Genomic DNA, 19,661 nt, shown 5'->3' with positions numbered 1-19,661 from the left:
TGCCTTTGGGGAGTCCCATGTCCACGGTCTATCTTACAAAACGATTATCTTATATTTTCCATTGCTACTTTATGTGTTGTGATGGTCAGATAGGATGGCAAGGTTTGAATTCCCACCAAAAAAATAAAGTTATTATTTTACACTATTGCTTTAAACATCTCAACATGGCAATATGCATTGTTTCTTTGTGTGTGTAATGTTCAAAGAAAGAAAGTAAATTTATATTTGCAATTGATATGAATATAACATGCCACTGTTAAATCATGAATGTGTTGTGTTTTCATGCAGCAGCAGAAAAATCAATAAATTGTTAGCAAGGTGCTTTGCAGGAAGAGACATGCAAGCTACCGCACTTCTTGCTGAATATTGATTACCTTCATATGCATAACTGGTTGCCAAGACACCAGAGTATTGATCACTGTTTATGAGAGCAGTATTAATAGTAGGAAACATTTCATTCAGCACTCTGTGATCAACACTGTATCTTGAAGTACTTAAGGTCAGTGCTATGTATTGGGAGTTGAATGGCTAAATGTGTATTGGCAGGTATACAAAGTTAATGGGAATAGGTGTTTGTTTTGAATGCAGTGCTTATATTACCTAGGTATATAAACAAAAAATATGCATCTCTATTTTCTAATTTAACCCGGGTTCGATACCTGGTGGAGGCACATGGCATAGTGGTTTGGATTCCACTTTAAACTGTAGGCCCAGTCCCGATTAGCCTTTCTGTGCATAAAGTGGACTTAAAACAACAATACATCCATCTATTTTCTAATTATTTTTAGCAGTTAACTATTACAACAGCTTTATATGGATGTGGATGATTATTGTTTAATTATTATCAATAATTCCAGAAAAACACTTGTGGGCAGAAAGTAGATATTGACGAATTAGGTTAAGCAAATAGAATCATAGACTTCATATAAGGTTTACACATATGTACTCATCTATGAGGGCAGTACTCTCTCTCGTATCCCCTTGTAATCCTAGTTTCAAATCCCATACGTGCAGTCCTGATTAACCTATCGTGCATAAACTAAACTCCATAATAAAACGCCCCTCTGAGAGCCACATGCTGACAAGTGACTTTTCATTGTGTGAGTATGTTTAGTCCCATTGCCCTTGTTTTCTGGCTTCCAAGACCACATCCTGCTACTTCTTGTCCAGTTGTTCCCCCAGATTTCCTCACAATGCTACTGAGTCAGAAAAATTTTGGGGGCTCCCACCGCAAATCAAATCCAGGACCACTTGCACAAAAGTTGAGAGCACTAACCATTTGGCTACATGGGAGCCCATCTGTGCTTAAAGCATACTTATAACAAACTTTTGACAGATTTTTTTTTTTTTCAAGTGTCCTCTAAATCCCTCTTTCTCTCTTTTCTCCATGCATTTCCGTGTCAACCTCCATGGCAGAGTGGTTAGGACAGCATGCTATGACACCAGGGGTCCTTGGTTCAAATCCCAGCCTCGGCATATGTGTTCTTTGCGAGTGTCCCTTCATCAATTTCATCATATCACTCATACTCATCGTCACAGTTAGCCAAAAGTGGCAGAAAAGCGGTGTTAAATAACAAAAATCAAACAAATCAAATAAGCCATGCATCCCCTCTCCTATCAAAGTGAAAGTTCATCGAAGCTGTTTTGAGTCCACTTTATATCCAGTTTTGCTGAGACTGGGAATGTGTGCCCTCTACCTTCACACCCTTTATGTACCTTCATAGCATGAAACAGTAAACCTACTTCTACTTCAAATATACCTGTAATAGTGCTGTTCTTTGTAGAGGTGTTTTTGTGTATGTGTGTATAACAGTTTGGACAATTGTTTTGTATTCTCTTAAAATAATATAATTGTGCATTCTTTTGTTTTGTTTTTTCAGATTGTTACAACAGTTTCTGATAACTACAATTCAACTAAGTATGGACCTTGACATGAAGAGATGCAAGGGACTGAACAGCAGAAAGTACATATGGAGTGTCCCATACCTTTAGGGCAGAGGCATAAAATCATGCTATTATGGCAGCTCCTCTTATTAATGATTACAAGAAGGAATTTGTTCGCAAACGGTTAATTCAAACGTTTTTGGGAGGACCAAAGTTAGCTCTTGGTTACAGTGCACCATGCTACGTCTATTTGATGCAGATAGTGATATTTTCTTTCCCTGCCTTTTTGGGTGCCCTTTTCACCGTGATCGCAGAAAATGCATTGATGCAACCTGCACTTTATTTATCAGTGTATGGAGTTTTAATGGGTGTGTTTGTGGTGACCGTTCAAGTTGTGAGTGCTTGTTTCCAAGAAAATGCTTCGGCTGTGTTGAAATTCAGAGGAAACAATGTTTTAGCCCAGGATGACGTAATCGAGTTCACCTCTTTCCTCGGACCACAGACATGGGAATTCATCGTGCCTCTTAAGAAATACAAGACCAATCTTGGAATCCATGCACTAGTGAGTGGTGTTATGTGCTCTTTTTGTTTACATTTCCTGAAGCCTTCTGTTGTGGGATCATTATTTGAGGTAAGTTCCTTCATGTTTTACTTATATTATAATATTAATAAATAATCAGCAACATAGCAACACATGTCATGTCCTATTTAGGGCTAAGCTTATACCAGTACATTGATGCAGCTGATAGTGGATTGGTATCGGAAAGTGTAAGTTGAAACTTACTTGCTGATACCAGCCAATAATTTTTCAGAGTCTGGGTGGCTTCCGGAGTTTGCAAGAATTATGTACCATGCTTTTGCAGTCCAAATATCCTAGAAATTATGTGATGCAATTTCTATTGCATTTCCGAATGCAATGACACTGCAAAATACATAATTTACATAATTTTTGCATCAATATTGTGGAAATAATTTGGATTTTGTGATTCATTTCTTGTGAAGTTATGTATATTTAAATACAAATTCTGGTACATTGGTATGGTGTAGTTCCAGTGAAAAATAAATATACAGGGTGTTTCCGTGACCTTGAATCAAACTGGCAGGGTGAATGGAGACTTAACCAATTACCAATATGAGATAAGGAACCCCGGTCTGGAAACACGTCATTAAAGAATTATATGTTAAGAGTGGTTGGGGTGCCTATGACAGTGGAATCAGACAAGTGAAAGATGCAGCTTGTATATTTAATATGGACATTACTACAGTGTATCATAGCACTCTACAATGAAACATACAAGAGACAAAAGCAGAGGCACGTCCAGCGAGAGGAATCGGGAATACACTGGAGGTTCCACTGGTGATGAACACAGTTGCCATATCTTTGTGAGCCTGCATTGCGTTGCAGTTTTCAGAGTGCACTGTCTTGCAGTAATGGCTGCTGATTATTCTCCTGGCAAGAATCCTTGCTGCCTGTGATGTCATCAGAATTACTCCAGGGATATTAGAGTAGATGTGACAGAGTTTTGCAATGCTGGCATGCAAAGTAGATGGAAATTTCCGGGGGGGGGGGGAGCGATCTGAACATAAAGTTCTTCCATGCTGCTATAGTGATCCTAGAAGCACTACAAGCACAAACACCACAAGAAACAAACCTTAGACGGATATGAAGGCAGTATTTTGAATGAAAAATACTTCTCACTGACTCTTTCGAGGATGCTAATTGTTGTGAACATGATGGATAACCAGATTTTCTGATTATCTACATAATTATGACTGATATCCAAAATGAAGATAAAATAATTCTTCTATAACTGACATTTCAACTCAAAGTTTATGTACACCCATTTTAAAAATTACACCATAGAAACATGACCCCTGTGTGTTTTCACATTTCTGTCCATTCAATTTAAGTTGAGAAACGAGACATCCAAAGTTACGAGGCCAGCATGTTGATACGTCACTGGTTCTTGTGTGTTTTGTCGTCTGCTCTTCGAGAGTCCATTTTACTATGTCTTTGAGAGACAAGGTGTGGTACAGTTTTACCATTTCTGCAGGTTTAAATAATGATATAATGGAAGAATGAGCAATTATCACTAAGGAACAAATGAAATATTTTTTTTTTTTTTGCCTCCAGAGCAAAATAAGTTGCCTCTTATGGAAACAAGTGTGCTGAATTCAAAAATAACGAAAAAAGTGCTCTAACACGCAAGATTTTATTTTTACAGGTAGATTTCAGTATACATGGAAATATGCGTAACAAATGTACAGAGCCATGAATTGCACATCATGTAAGTACATGTAAATAATATAAAGTATCATTTTATAAGGAAATAAGTAATAGCCACTAGTCAAAAGTAATTAGCGTGCTACAGATAAGGAAATTCGAACAATACAAAAACATACGTTTACTTGAGAATAGGTAAAAAATGTCGACCTTTCAATGAACGCTCTTATATTCAGTGCTACTTTCTCGTTTCGTATTCCAACAGTAATCCCCTAACATGGCTGGGTCCCATCATCCTTGGTAACGACGTTCCATGTCAGAAATGTTCTGATGGAACCTTTCCCCCTGTTCATCACTTACATCACCTAAATTCTGTGGAAAATATTCAAGATATTCAAGATGAGAATGTAGAAGATGAATTTTTAAAGACATTCGGCAACCCATTTCTTTGTAACACGTCAGTAGCTCTGAAACTAGAAATTCATAGTTCTCTTCTTTTTTGTTTCCCAGGGATCCATTCACCACAGCTTTGAAGAAACGCCACGCTGCCAGCTCGACGTCTTGGAGCTTTGATTAAAAAATTTTGTCTTTCAGGAGTTTTGTAATTTGTGGTCCCACAAAAATACTTTCCTTCAATTTTGCTTGTTGTCTAGTTCGACAAAAGGTCTTGGAGGTAAAGAAATCCACTGCCATATTTATTCAAGGCTTTCACGAAGTTCTTCATGAGTCCTAATTTAATATGTAGTGGTGGGAGAAGACTCTTCTTTGGATCAACAAGCGCCACATATTTCACATTTTTTCTCCAATTTGGTATTCATCCCTCATTCCCCAATCTTTAACTACAAAATGACGATTTGTGTCGCGACTGTCCCACAGGCACAAAAAGCAGCAATGTTTCGTAAAACCTCCCTGTAATCCTGTGAGCAAGGCAATAACCTTGAGATCAGCACAGATTTCCCATTCATATTTATTATAATTTACAGCTGCTAACAAAGCAGACATTGTTTCATATGTTTCCTTCGTATTTAGAGCATGGAATAAAGGAATTGATGGTAAAACATTGCCATTATGCAGCCATACAGCTTTCATACTTAATTTTGAGGTGTCTATGAACAGTCTCCAATTGGGTCCTGAATGTCGAACACCGAACTCATTCATTAAGGAAACGATATCTACACAGAAGCACATATTTTCTTTCATTGTGAAATACTTGGAAAACTGTTCGTGAAGGTTTCGATAAAATTAAAATTTTTGTGTCTTTCGCAAGGAGTTTTGACTACTGAAGCCTTGAACCAAGAATCTCTGCTTCATTTTTTCCCAAATTTAAATCGCGTATAAGATCACTTAGCTCATCATGCATAATGAGGTGCACACCATCATCTTGTTCGTCACAATGGTATTCTACGTCGATTGATGTTGACGGCTCATCTGCGGTATCTTCATCTGTTGCTTGCACAACCTATGTGCGTGGGGGTTTTGGAACTGGTAGTTACTCGCTGTGGTGTACCGGTCTCTTATATATAAATTTACATAACTTTTCGAATGAAGTAATTCTTTCCCTTTCCTTTCCAGGTAAACATCTAGCCTTATTTTCCAATGTCTGTATACCTTATACCTTAAATTTTATTTTATTAAAAATTGACATTATGAAAAAATTTTACATGTAGAAGAATTTTGAGGATTAGTTTCGCTTACTACACTACAAAACACATTAGAAACAGTCATTACTTTCACGGAGGCAAAAATCATGTTCCCTAGTGATTATTGGAGGGTAAACTATGCTTTGTAATGAAAATTTTTCATATTAAATATTCCTGCTGCCCACATGGAAGATTGATGAAACGAGGTCTTACACATGTGCATGTTCTCAAAAATGTTTCTGTTACTGACTACTTTTTAAAAATTAATTGGAATTTATCATATGTATCGAAATTAACTATAATGTTGTGCAAAAGGGAAATAACATAAAAATGTGATATTTATCAATATTTTCTTCTTAGCCCTTAAACGGAATGTTAGTTGGGAGAGGTTGTATGTTTGCTAAGCATTAGGAATAGCTGGAAAATGCTTCTATGGTACAAATGGAACGATGCTTTAAGTAAGTTTCCTGTTAGGAATGTTTCTCTGGAGACACTGTGGAATTTTCATCACCTTATAATCAAAGGGCCCCAGGTTCAATACCTGGTGGAGTCACATAATGATTTGAATCTAGTCTCGATTAGCTTATCTACAATTAGACAAAAGTGGCAAAAAGCGACTCTAGATAAGAGAATTACTAAATAAACCATTCATCCTCATTGTCATGATTAGCAAAAGTTACGTAAAAGTAGAAAATATACGTAAATTTGGAACAAGTAAAGATAATTGTTATTTTTGCAGGAAAGTCAATAACTCTTGTGTACTTTTTACAATATCATGAGATATATTGAGGAAACTGACATGTAAACCTGAGCATTCTAAACATATTGTAATTTTAAAATTTGTGAATGAATGACGAAAATAATTGTAATTCCAGAAATTGTATATCTATCAGTCTTGTAACAATAATTTCTTGCTGGTGAGATCCTAGAAACTGACAATGATCAATGCTGTTAATGTACTGAACCATTGATTGCTGGCACTATTACTTTGTCACTAGTGGAAAATGGATGGCTCGTTTTTACACTGCAAGTTGTGTGTTTTCCTATCTCTTACACCATGGATATCCACAGGATTTGTTCCAGAGTTGGAACAAGCGAGGCATTTTTTTTTATTCAGAGGTGCCGCAAAGGAGGCATATTTCTCTCCGAAATAGTGATGTAGCTCAAAGAATGTAAATGTTAGCCGGAATATATTAGGGTCATTCCATGTCAAATCAGGCAGGAATTCACCCCCATAGTCACCGATTTTGATGATATTTGGTACACAGCTTTGTTTTGCTCCAAAACCGATACCCGTGAAAGGATTTTGCTGAAATATGATTATTACGAATTATATGTGGGTTGTTCAAAATGTATTTTTTGATCAACATGCTTTTTTCAATCAAGTATATCTCGGGAACGAATGAAGATACAGAAGTGTTCTTGAGCTCGTTGTAAAGAGGAAGGACTGTTGCATATTATGAGATGATCAAATGTTGAAACTTAGTAAAATTTGAAATTTCAAATTTTAAGTTTGAACAGCTCAAAACACCCCCCCCCCCCAAATCGATTTTTCTCATTTTTGGATATTTTTAACTACCATCTTTCCTCTTCATACTGAGATAGTTTTATCGAGCTGTTTTTTGATATAGGGGAGAAAAATTAGATTAAAATTTGTCCTTCATCAGCAATGAACTGACCTGCAGTGTCCCTATGATGAGACATTTCATTTGTGTCACGCTAAACGATATATATACTTACTGTTCAGGAAAAGATGATATTACACTTGAAAATTGGCTTCAATTTGTGCTGTTATTGCTAATTTATATGGTACTGTTTCCATATTTTTAGCCACGTTTCATGGGGACGAGATGTGGGCATGTTGTGAAAACTTCTGTGTTAGTCAAAATAAGTGAAGGGGGGAAAACAACGAATGTCGGGAATATTTGAAAGAAAATTCATTACTTATAATATTTTATTAGAATAACTGTGAGTTAGAATCAATGTCGGCTATTAGGGGGACGTAGGGCAATTACCCACAAATTTATGCCACTTTTTTGCCTCACACTATGGCCTCTTAATGCTAAGTCTTTTCTAATAAGAAGATTAACATCCCTTTCCCCCATCCCTCAAGGTTCGGCACTCAATTGCCGATACTAGTTACCAGTCTTAAAAATATTCCCAAATCAAACAATAGTATTATATATATTGTAATATTGGGAAATGTTTGTTAGAAGTTTTGATTAAATTTTTAGATGAATTGAATACTTAAAATACTATTTATATATTTATAAAGTTACTGGACAAATGACAATTATACAAAATTTTATTGTAAGAAGATAAACTATCAACATAACTTTCAACATGCAGTTATTCTCACAAAATGCTTTAAAAATGAGTTTTTCACAAAATAATTGTTTATTTTTAAAAAATATATTTATTGATTTACTGTGAAAGTTTACACTATTTGGAGCATTTCTAAGAAAACCAGACATCGATAGGTGTCACCATTCCTGATATACGAGATCAAACCAAAAGTATCCAATGCGGCGGACTCTTTTCAGCATGGGAGGCACAGCATGCATATAGCGATTGGCTCATCGACTTAAAATACCTTAAATGGCATAACAATTATACTACCAAGCTCTTGCTTTATCAAAAAGTGTAATAATTTGTCAATCATTAGGGACTTAGCCGCTGGTCAGTAATCAAGATGGTGGGTACGAAGTCTCAGTGGTCGAAAGTAGCGCGCTACTTGTAGCGGCGCTACTCTAGCTAGCTACAAAATTTGTAGCTGTAGCTGTAGCGGAGCTACATTTTGAAAAATGTAGTTGTAGCGGTAGCGAAGCTACAAAATTCCTGTAGTTGTAGCGAAAATTTCGCTACAGCTACATTTCTTCTCAGCATTTTGAGGTAAATTTTGAATGTGGCAATAGCATTAAAAAAATCGACAATAACGCTTACTTTTGCAGGAGGTTCATAAAGACAAAGTCTATTACATGGAAATATGGATAATGTAGATAATAAATATCTTGATATCACAGTATCTTAATAATTCTAAAATCCAGACAACTAACTAACTTATATGAATATATTCCAGCTAACAGCTATTTTTTTGAGATTTCGGGGAAATGCCTCATTTGTGGCACCCCTGAAAAAAAAATCCTCGTTTGCGCCACCCCGGAACATATATTGTGGATATCCCTAGTATAAGAGGCAGCAAAATGTCTTTAATTACTGTGTAAAACACAACTTGCAGTGCATATAGGAGCGATCCATTTTCCACTAGAATGACAGCAATAGTGCCAGCAATCAATGGCTCAGTATGTTAACAGAACTCTCGGATTTGCACATCAGTTTTCTCAATATATTTCCCTTTAGATTTTCTGTTACTTTTGCTAATCATGACAATGAAGATCAATGTTTTATTTAGTAATTATCTTATCTACAGTCAAGGGGTTCCGGGTTCGATACCTGGTGGAGGCACATAGTGGTTCGGACCCCACTTTAAACTGTAGGTCCAGTGCCGATTAGCCTTACTGTGCATAAAGTGGACTTAAAACAAAAAGTCAATCAATCTTATCTAGAGTCGCTTCCTGTCACTTTTGGTTAATTGTGAGAATGAGGAAGAATGATGAAAGAGCAGCGTGGGGAATGGAGGAGCAGGAGGATCCCATCCTCCAGGTGTCTTTCCTAGTTTTTATTTGGAGTCCACTTTATGCACAGATAAGGAAATCGAGACTGGTTTCGAACCACTATGTGACTTAACTCAATGTTTATTCTCAAGGAAAATATGTTGATATATAAATGTAAATAATTCTACCAAATTTTATTTGTGTATAGTTGTAATCATTAATTTTGTGTCATCCTAATTGAAATACTCATATATCAAATTTGAATTGATCTGCCGCTTACATAGGTATGTTATTCTGAAACACTATATTGAAAATAAGCAACTGAAGTAACACTGCTATCAAAATTACAGAATGACGGGAATCATGATAATAAATAACAGAATCTATTTTCCAGCAAGTACAGCTATCATACTAGGGTCTTCTTGGAATATCGATGTGGTTGTTAATTTCTTTTATGCAAAAGTAGCGGAAAAGTAGCGAAGTAGCGAGTAGCGAACAGGAGTAGCGTAGCGAGCTACTTCTTGGAAAATGTAGCTGTAGCTGTAGCGAAGCTACATTTTGGAAGAGTAGCTGTAGCTGTAGCGAAGCTACTTTTAAAATGTAGCGTTCTGATCACTGCGAAGTCTTCTATTTAATGACACATCTTATATGGCGATTCTTTGATAAAATACATTAAAACTTATATCAATTTAACACTTATATATAAGGCTATAAATTTTATTCCAAATAATGTTCTGTCGCATAATTTATTCAAAAGTTACAATGGAGAAACTTCTAATAGTAAAAAAATGATTTCTTACATAACGTGAAAACCACTTACATTATTGAACAACGAAACATTACCTTTTCTTCAGTCCATCTAATGCGGATGAAGAGTTTAATAGAAAGTAACTGTTTAGATGTAGGATAGTAACTAGGAGTCTGTGAATCCGATGCTTGAGGGGAAACGCAGGGGAGAAGGGCGGGAACTTTTGAGATTTTGTACTTCTAGTATTGGTCTAACAACTGAGCAAAATCAATCTTTTATGGAATTATTCCCAACATTCGTCATTTTTTCCCCTTTATTGTTTTTGGCTGACACAGAAATTTTCACAACATGCCCACATCTTGTCCCCACGAACATGGCTAAAAATATGGAAACAGTACCATATAAATTAGCAATAACAGCACAAATTGAAGCCAATTATCAGGTATAATATCATCTTTTCCTGAACAGTAAGTATATATATCGTTTAGTGAGACACAAATGAAAAGTCTCATCATAGGGACACTGCAGCTCAGTTCATTGCTGATGCAGGACAAATTTCAATCTCATTTTTCTCCCTTATATAAAAAAACAGCTCGATAAAACTATCTCAGTATGAAGAGGAAAGATGGTAGTTAAAAATATCCAAAAATGAGAAAAATCGATTTGGGGGGGGGGGTGTTTTGAGCTGTTCAAAGTTGAAATTTGAACATTTGAACAGTGTTACTAAGTTTCAACATTTGATCATCTCATAATATGCAACAGTCCTTCCTCTTTACAACAAGCTCAAGAACGCTTCTGTATCTTCATTCGTTCCCGAGATATACTTAATTGAAAAAAACATGTTGATCTAAAATTACATTTTGAACAACCCTCATAGGTATCGGTTTTGGAGCAAAACAAAGCTGTGTACCAAATATCATCAAAATCGGTGACTATGAGGGTGAACTCCTGCCTGATTTGAAATGGAATGACCCTTAATATATGTAATTTAGTTATCTGGATCAGATACTAATGAAATAAATGACATGGATTTCTATAATCTGTGATATCAAAATATTTATAATCTAGATTATCCATATTTCCATGCAATATGTAGACTTCGTCTTTGTAAACCTCCTGCAAAGTATGCGTTATTGTCGATTTTTTTGTTTACAGTTTCCACATTCAAAATTTACCTCAAAATGCTGTAGTGAAATTTGTGCTTCAACTACAGGAATGTTGTAGCTTTGCTACAGCTACAGCTACAATTTTCAAAATGTAGTGCCACTACAGCTACAAATTTTGTAGCTAGCTACAGTAGCGATGCTATAAGTAGCATGCTACTACCGACCACTGTATGTACGTATCTATTGTAACTGTATATATTTTACTAGGGCAGAGTCGATACCACTTTTGACTGATACTGATACACTTATTGATTCCCACCGATACTGATGCTTGAAAATTGTAATAATTAAACTTTGTTCAAAATATTAATTAATATTAGTGAGTGAGTATTCCATCCCAATCATAAGCATCATTTTACCTAACTTTTGCTTTAAGATATTAAAAAATTACACCAAAATATAAAAACAGGGTGGCTACTCATCGGGAATTCCTTGAATTTGGGAATTATGTGTGAATTTTTCTCTATGGGAATTATGCATGAATTCTGCTTGAATTTTTCTCCTTAGACGTGAAAAATTTCAACTTTTAAAAAATTCCAATTTCATTGAATTTATACATACATACTGAGGCAATTTTTTCACAGTTTAGCTTTTATTTTTATTGAGGAAGGAAAAGCAAAATAAAATAAAAGATAATTTTCTCAATGCTTTTGCTTTGTAAATGTCCTTTGCAGAATAATCCACAATTGTATCTGACAAGCAGAAGATTATTACGAGATATAATATCTTGAAGTTGATTTCTTTAAGTTTATTAGGTAAATTTGAAATTCTTTTACAAATAACAATTTTTCGTAGATTACTATATCCCTTAACATTTGTGACTTTTGTTCTTAGATGTATTTCTAGTCTGAGTATGTGAAATGGCAACTATAAACTCCACCGCTCAATTGATTTGAATTAGAATTTTTGGATACACTGGAATCGCACAGACCATTTATATTGTTAATATATTTCTGTGTATGTGTTTGTGTGTGTGTGGTGAGAGACTGTAATACCTAAGTTTGAAATAGAGAAAACATCTGCTTGTACCCTTGAAGTTTTGGAAAGCTTGCGTTGAAAACCAGGAATTATACTTGAATTGTATCATCGTCCTACAGTGGCCGCCCTGAAAAATACCTGTTATGTAATCACAAAATACTGTATTTGTACATAATATTGATGAAAATCAATGGACAATTCAAATTTTGCATAGCTTCCAGGAAAAATAGATGCTGCAAAAGTGTCATTTGGTATTTTTTGCGGATTCCATGAACAATAAAAATGCTGATAAAGTATCAGCCAGTATCTGTAAATAAAAGCCAACATTTGCATCAGTATCGGCTGAGCCCTGTATTTTACATATAATTTTGTTTATAAAAGACATCTGAATCTATTCATAACGAGAGTTGGTTGTAAAAACAGCCGTAGAAGCCGAAAAATGCCTTCTCAATAAAGACTATATGTAATCATCAGGCCAAGGCCCATCCTGGGCTGTAGCGCCATGGAAGTAAGTAATCATCATTCTTTCTCATCATCATAATTGACCAAAAGTAGTAGAAATGCAATTGGGTGCTAACAATACAAAATACGAGGTGTGGCTAGAAAAAAACCGGATTGATGTTGCTGTCGACAAACGGCAAGCGCGTCAAGCTCAAGCGGTGCATGAGTGTATAACGTGATATCCTGCCTATCGACTGTGTGATTGCCCAGGGTGCGCAGCAGTCAGTTCCGCTGTAGCTTGAGTACAAAGTGAACCGTACATCTGTGCTCCGTCGGAAAAATGTTAAGTGTGAAAGTGGAACAGCGTATCAATGTGAAGTTTCTTATGAAACTCGGAAAATCTGCCACAGAAACTTATGGTTTGTTGAAGGAAGTGTACGGAGATGAGTGTTTATCATGCACGCAAGTGTTTGAGTGGTTTCAAAGGTTTAAAGAGGGACGAGAAGTGACCGCGGATGAGTTGCGTCCTGGACGGCCTTGCACGTCAAAAACGGAATCAAACATGCAAATGTCGGTGAATTGATTCGAATTGGGTACCCGAAGGTCAAACTGTCAACCAACATTATTTCATTACGGTGCTGACGACCCTTTGTGAGCGAGTAAGAAGATGACAATCTGATTTGTGGAAAAGCAAGTCATGGATTCTTCATCAGGAAAATGCTCCTGCCCACACGGCATTGTCCGTCAAGGCTTTTTTGGCCAAGTATGGAATCCCAGTGCTAGAACATTCGCCCTATTCGCTGGATCTCGCTCCGTGCGTCTTTTTTTATTCCCAAAGGCCAAATTAGCACTGAAAGGAACCAGATTTTTGACCGTAGGATCTATGAAAAGAAAAGCGACTGAAGTCATGAACATGGTTTCAGAAAATGATTTCCAGCACTGCTTCCAGCAATGGAAGATTCATATGGAGCGGTGTATCGATAGTACAGGGGAGTTCTTTGAAGGGGATAATGTTCGTATTGTACAAAATAACCAATAAAAGATTTTGTAGCAACAGTCCGGTTTCTTTCTAGCCACACTTCGTACGAAATCCAAACCCATGCCAATGTATTGACAATTATACATACATGAAATATCAAATTCATAACATTTCAGCTTAAATGGTGTACTAAGTGTACAAATGTCTTCTGCAGCTACTTCATGCCACTATGATTTTATAGTTGCATTATCTTTGCATTATGTGAGAATCTTCTAATACAGAGGTTGTTCCGTCTACATTTGGCCAATTTTGACTTACCCAAAAATTTAGACGAATCCATGGCGCCAGGTCCGTAAGTGCTCGATGTGTGTCCCTTGGTTCCTAACAATAGCCCGACAGCGTAATTTCCACTGTAATAGGCTTCTCTGAAGAACTGGGAGGGGAATCTTGTCCCATTCACTTTGCACAGCTTTCCAAAGTCCTTCCACAGTTGTCGCACGCCGTTTTCCCAAAGCCCACTTCAGCAAGCCAAATGCACAATAGTCCATAGGACTTGCGTCTGGAGATTTAACAGGTACCTCATTGAAAGGTATCACCTGTATACCACTTGCCTCCTCCATCTTCCTGTAGAATGCGAGGGACGATCGTGAAGTATGTGATGAGGCCTTGTCCATGTGAATGCGCACCAGATTGGCATCATTTCCGTACATTGTTGGAATCTCATGCTCGTAGATCGGCCGCATGATCTGCTCCTGCTAATACTGCGAGTTTATTTTGCAGTTCTTCGCCACCCTACGAATCTTCAGTTTACCTCGGTAACAGTAGCCAGTAACGACCATGAACCCTTTTGGGAAGGATTCTTTACATACACGGACCCACCTTCTGAAGTTCTTTGCGCCTTTCTCTCGGTACATGATGGCTCTCGGTTTACCACAGTCGGAAAGGTAAATCCATGCTTCATCGAGCGTTACGACGTGCTTCCACCTTTGTTTTGCCAGATGCCGTTCGTACAGCTTCCGGGCGTTACACTTTCGTTCCTTTTTGTGGGCATCCATGAAAAGATGGCAGCGAGCTTTCATGACTTTTTCCAGCTTGAGTTGATGGTGTAAGGTCCGGCTCACAGCCCCCAAAGACATGTCAAGACGATTAGCCATACACCTTTGTGTTGGTGGATTTTCTTGCATTGCCATTTTGCGCAGTTTCCTCTGCATGGTAGGGGTGGCCTTGGCCCGCTTCCTAGGCAACTTCGTTGGTGATCCAAATGGTGGAGCTTCGTTGCTCTTGTACTTTTTAATAACATTTTTTATTCCACTTAAACTGATGTTGTAACCATTCTTCTTGCACTGTTTTCTAATGACAGAAACACTAAACTGCGCGTCATAAAGAGCCGCAACATAGCCTTCCCAAAACCGGCTTAGTTTGGGCGGCATGTTGGTCACAGAGCGGAAACCACACACTTGGAAAAAGAATGGTCCTGTTTTGTGCGTTATTTTCGTCCACGCTGAAAACAACTTCGTTCCCAGACAGTCACTGCACAATACTGCAGGATGCCACGTGCCAGTTCGGGTGAGTCCAATCTGCCTGGGAGGAGGGGAGGAACGAAATTGGCCAAACGTAGACGGAACAACCTCTGTAGAAAGAAAGCAGGCATTTTACCTGAAATCTCATACTGTTATTACTTGGCCATATGTAACGAATTATGTTCACACTATTGAGTTAAAATAATGTATAAGCATTATTATATAGTGTCAGCATATTGCATGTAAGATTTTTACATTTAATGTTTTCAGTTCTGTGTTGTTGTTATTATTTTTTTTAAATATCTTTCAGAACCAAAGTTCTTTGTGGACCATAGTGTTGTGGGGTTGGTTTACAGTGTGTGTGGCTCATTATCCACTTGCAGTTGCACCTCCTCCAGAAACAGCAACTTTTCAGCCGCTGGATACTTTTGAGATTGCTGCCTTGTCACGACCGTTCCATGTTATTTTATGTGTCACTGCTCAGTGGGTCATGTGGTAAGATTTTTTGGCAAAATACACAAAAAGTTTCAGAAATAAGTTAGTCATACTTTGTATTTGTAGGATTTTATGTTTTCTTTTTTATATTTTTATGTACAGTAACCTCCTGAGTTAGATAAGTAATGCATTCCATAAACCTTTACGTAAGTCGAATTTGTAAATTGCTTAAGTGTAACTTCGTAAGAAACTGCAATATTTATTATTATTATATGTATATATATTATTTACACAGTATTATTTTATAAATGAAACATCATGCAGCAGTATTTACTCGGATATAAAATATAAAAGTATGAAAAATATATATAAGAATATGAAAACAAACTGACATCGATTGCAGTATGTCATACATGCATACTGCAATGGATGACAAATATGCAAAAGCCATGAACATGTTCATACGCGCTAGTAGTTGTAATGTTCGAGATTTATTACGTAACTGTGAGTTTAAGTAAGTCGCGTATTATGTAAGTCTTGTACAGTACATGAATGAATAATTATTCAGTATTATCCAGTTCTCAAACTGGAAATTTGTAACCGGGGTGGGTGGGAGGAGGGGGGGCTTTGTGGAGTTTGAGGTAATTTGGGGGATGTTTATTATCTTAGCCGGGAGTTGCTTGATGCAGATTTTCTTAACTGGGGGATATCTTCACCCCACATTCCCCCTATATCGAACACTGGTATTATGTCTTGTTTTACCCTTGCTTATTGAATTTCACCACCTGATATCCTAAAGCTGAATAGCATTTTTGATCTATAATTTCTCTTTCCAGGTTAGGATATAGTGTGTGTTTATTCATAATATATTATTAATTATTGATACGAGGCATGTCAGGAAAGTAAAGATACAAACGCCAATAAGGATGTACAAAAGGTTTATGTTACATAACTACTTCTACAATTGAAGTACTGGTACATACCCTATTTCTGAACATAACTGCCACCATAGTTAAGTCTGGATTTTAGCTTGTGGATTCCTATATCGTAGAAGTCTGCCACCTACCTCTTGAACCATGTCATGACTTCCTCCTTGATCTCAGCATCGTTGTCAAAGTGTTGTCCAGCAAGGTGTTTCTGCAAAATAAAGAAACAAATGAAATGGGTGCAAGATCTATGCTGTATGCAGGATGATCGAGAACTTCTCACCGGAATCTTGCAACGAGCTCTTTAGTGGCATTTACTGTCATGAATCAGTTGACTCCACATGACAACATGTCCCTCCTTTTCTTCTGTATTGCACGTCAAAGATGTTACAACATGTGGCAGTTTGCATCAGCTTAACTGTTGTTCCAGGAGGCATGAACTTCATCAGCCCCAAAAAAACGGAAGGCATTTGCTTGCAGGATGAAATTGACATTTTTAATTTTTTGGCCTTTGGGGAATGTGTATGATGACACTTCAGTGACTGTTGCTTGGATTCAGGCGTGTGGTGGTACACCTGTTTCATATCCCTTCATAATGGTGTCGAGAAACGCATCTCCTTTGTCTGCATAGCGCTCAAGGACGTGGACTCCATAACCCATTCTTTTTGTTTTGTGTTCATCTGTCAACATTTTGGGCACCCAGCATGCACATAATGTTCTGTACCCTAATGTTACAGTCACGGCTTCATGAATTGTGTTTCTTGACACTTCAGGAAACTTGACACACAATTGTCTTATTGTCACACACCTATTCACACACACTTGCTCTTCAATTCCTTTAAGAAGGTCATCTGAAATCGTAGATCACCTCCTGCTCCTGTGTTCTTAATGGATATCTGTCCATGAAGGCACAACACAACTTTGTCATTCATCTTTTGCCTGGTAAAACCGTATCACAGCACGCACTTTGCATTTTGCAGGATTCTTGATTGCAGCCATTTCCAGCACATGTGACTCACACAAGACTCAGTGCAGCACTGCCAATGAACTGGAAAGAGTAAGGATCAAGATTACTGTCAGTGTTGTCAACTTATGCCTTACATATTTTTGCTATGATACATATTTTTACTTTCCTCACATGCCTTGTAGTTTGCGTGACCAATGTTGGATATTATGAAATAATATCCTAAATGTTACTATTAAAGTGTTGGAGCTTTTGTAAAGTTTTGAGTGTGTGTATATATCTTGGTAGTTTAAGTTTGAAAGAGCTCAGGGGAACCAAGACAAAACATCGACACAAGATTAAAAAAGACATCAATAGTAACATTTAGGTGTAATTTTGTATTGTATTATTAATACACAACCATTTCAAGCACTGTTTCATTCTGTAACTATTTGCATACATAAATCAATTGAAAAAGAACATAGTATGTGTTAGAAATTAGCACATTGAAGTGGATACCGAATGGGTACAATATGTTGTTGAGCAATTGAGATTCTCATAAAGTGTATTCGATGGACAATATCAAAATATACACACCATAATATTTATACCTACTATTGACTATAACAGCAGAAGATACACTGAAAATGTGAAATTTGCATTTCTGTGTCACCATTATACAAATTTTGGGCAACACAGTACTATTCTAGAATATTACCGGTAATAATTTTATGTCAACAGTTTTCACCATTTGTATTTTCTATTCCTACCTGTAGTCAGGCACGTATCCAGAGGGGGGGGGGCTTAGGGGGCTCGAGCCCCCCCCCCCCGAAAGTTTTAGGTTTACACTAGATAAAATGAGGTTTTTGGTTTCTTGTGGTGTGAAATAAAATAATGTTACAATCATTTAAGGAGAGCAATAATTATCGAGGCAAGACGGAGAATGTTCCGTAACCCTGTTATTGATAATAGCACGTATCCAAGATGGGGCACAGGGGGATCGACCCTCTCCCAAGGAAATTTTTCAGTTTACGTTAGATAAAATTAGGTTTTTGGCTTCTTAAATAATGTGAAAATAATGTAAGGAGAGAAATAATTATCGAGGCAAGACGGAGCATGTTTTATACCCTTGTTATTGTTAATACCACGTATCCAAGGTGGGGATGAGGTGCCTCGACCCCCCCCCTCAGGAAATGTTTCACTTTATACTAGATAAAATTAGATTTTTGGCGTCTTGAATAATGTCAAGATAATAAATTTATAAATCTGAGAGAAATAATTATCGAGACAAGACGGAGAGTGTTCTATAACACTGTTATTGTCAAAAGCATGTATCCAAGGTGGGAATCAGGAGGCTCGAGCCCCCCTTCAGGAATTTTTTCTGTTTACACTAGATAAAATTAGGATTTTGGCTTCTTGAATAACGTGATGATAATTTGGGAGAAATAATTATCGAGACAAGACGGAGAATGTTCTATAACCCTGTTATTGTTAATAGCACGTATCCAAGCTGGGGTTGAGGTGGCTCGAGCCCCCCCCACCCCAGGATTTTTTTTTATTTTACACTAGATAAAATTAGGTTTTTGGCTTTTTGAATAATGTGACGATGATTTAAGGAGATAGACAATTATTGAGGCAAGACGAAGAAAGTTCTATAACCCTGTTGTGGATAATATTGCACATAAACTTTTCTTGCGCTTTCGGTGTTGTCGCAGCGCACTTGAGCACTATGTAGAGACTTGTCAGCATTTGGAAGCTACACAAGAAAGATAGCACCACACGTAGGGCGATTCAATTTCTAATCTCTGGGAAGACGGGAGAGGGTACGTTCTTGAATGAGAGAAGGAGTCAACTACTGGCAATATTAACGAATCGTTTTATCTGCGGAACGTTCTAGAATAAATGAGGATATCAATACCCGGATTCAATTTTTCGGTTGATCTGTACAAAGAATCGGTTAATGAGATTTCAGAGGTAAGTGTGACAATTCATACAGTTGATTGGTGATCAGATCAGTCAGCGTCCTCTGGTTGCTTTATAAGATATAGTGATTCGAAAATGAAGACATTGTAATGCTAGTTCGGTTCGAGGGCCGAAGAGAGCAAGACCTGCCTGCCCCCCCCCCCCCCCCCCCTCTCTCTCTCTCTCTCTCTCTCTCTCTCT

The 19,661-nt window shown here is 37.2% G+C and overlaps 1 protein-coding gene across 2 annotated transcripts in view; it reads left to right on the top strand.

Annotated features, from left to right (window-relative positions):
* The window catches only part of LOC145989832 (pecanex-like protein 4), a 131,984-nt gene that overhangs the window by 19,458 nt on the left and 92,865 nt on the right, over positions 1-19,661 (top strand). Inside the window, exons 1-3 of one of the 2 annotated variants that reach the window (XM_083125231.1) lie at positions 408-499; positions 1,881-2,515; positions 15,505-15,689. In XM_083125231.1, the coding sequence (XP_082981357.1) occupies positions 2,018-2,515; positions 15,505-15,689 (683 nt within the window). In that variant the 5' untranslated portion in view covers positions 408-499; positions 1,881-2,017. Of the gene's footprint in view, positions 1-407; positions 500-1,880; positions 2,516-15,504; positions 15,690-19,661 lie in introns of those variants that run through there. The other variant, XM_083125230.1, reaches the window with a different exon arrangement.

Source organism: Lepisma saccharinum, chromosome 7 (assembly GCF_977018435.1).
Source record: "Lepisma saccharinum chromosome 7, izLepSacc3.1, whole genome shotgun sequence".
Lineage (NCBI taxonomy): Eukaryota > Metazoa > Arthropoda > Insecta > Zygentoma > Lepismatidae > Lepisma > Lepisma saccharinum.
This window is presented reverse-complemented; position numbering and strand designations above follow the sequence as displayed.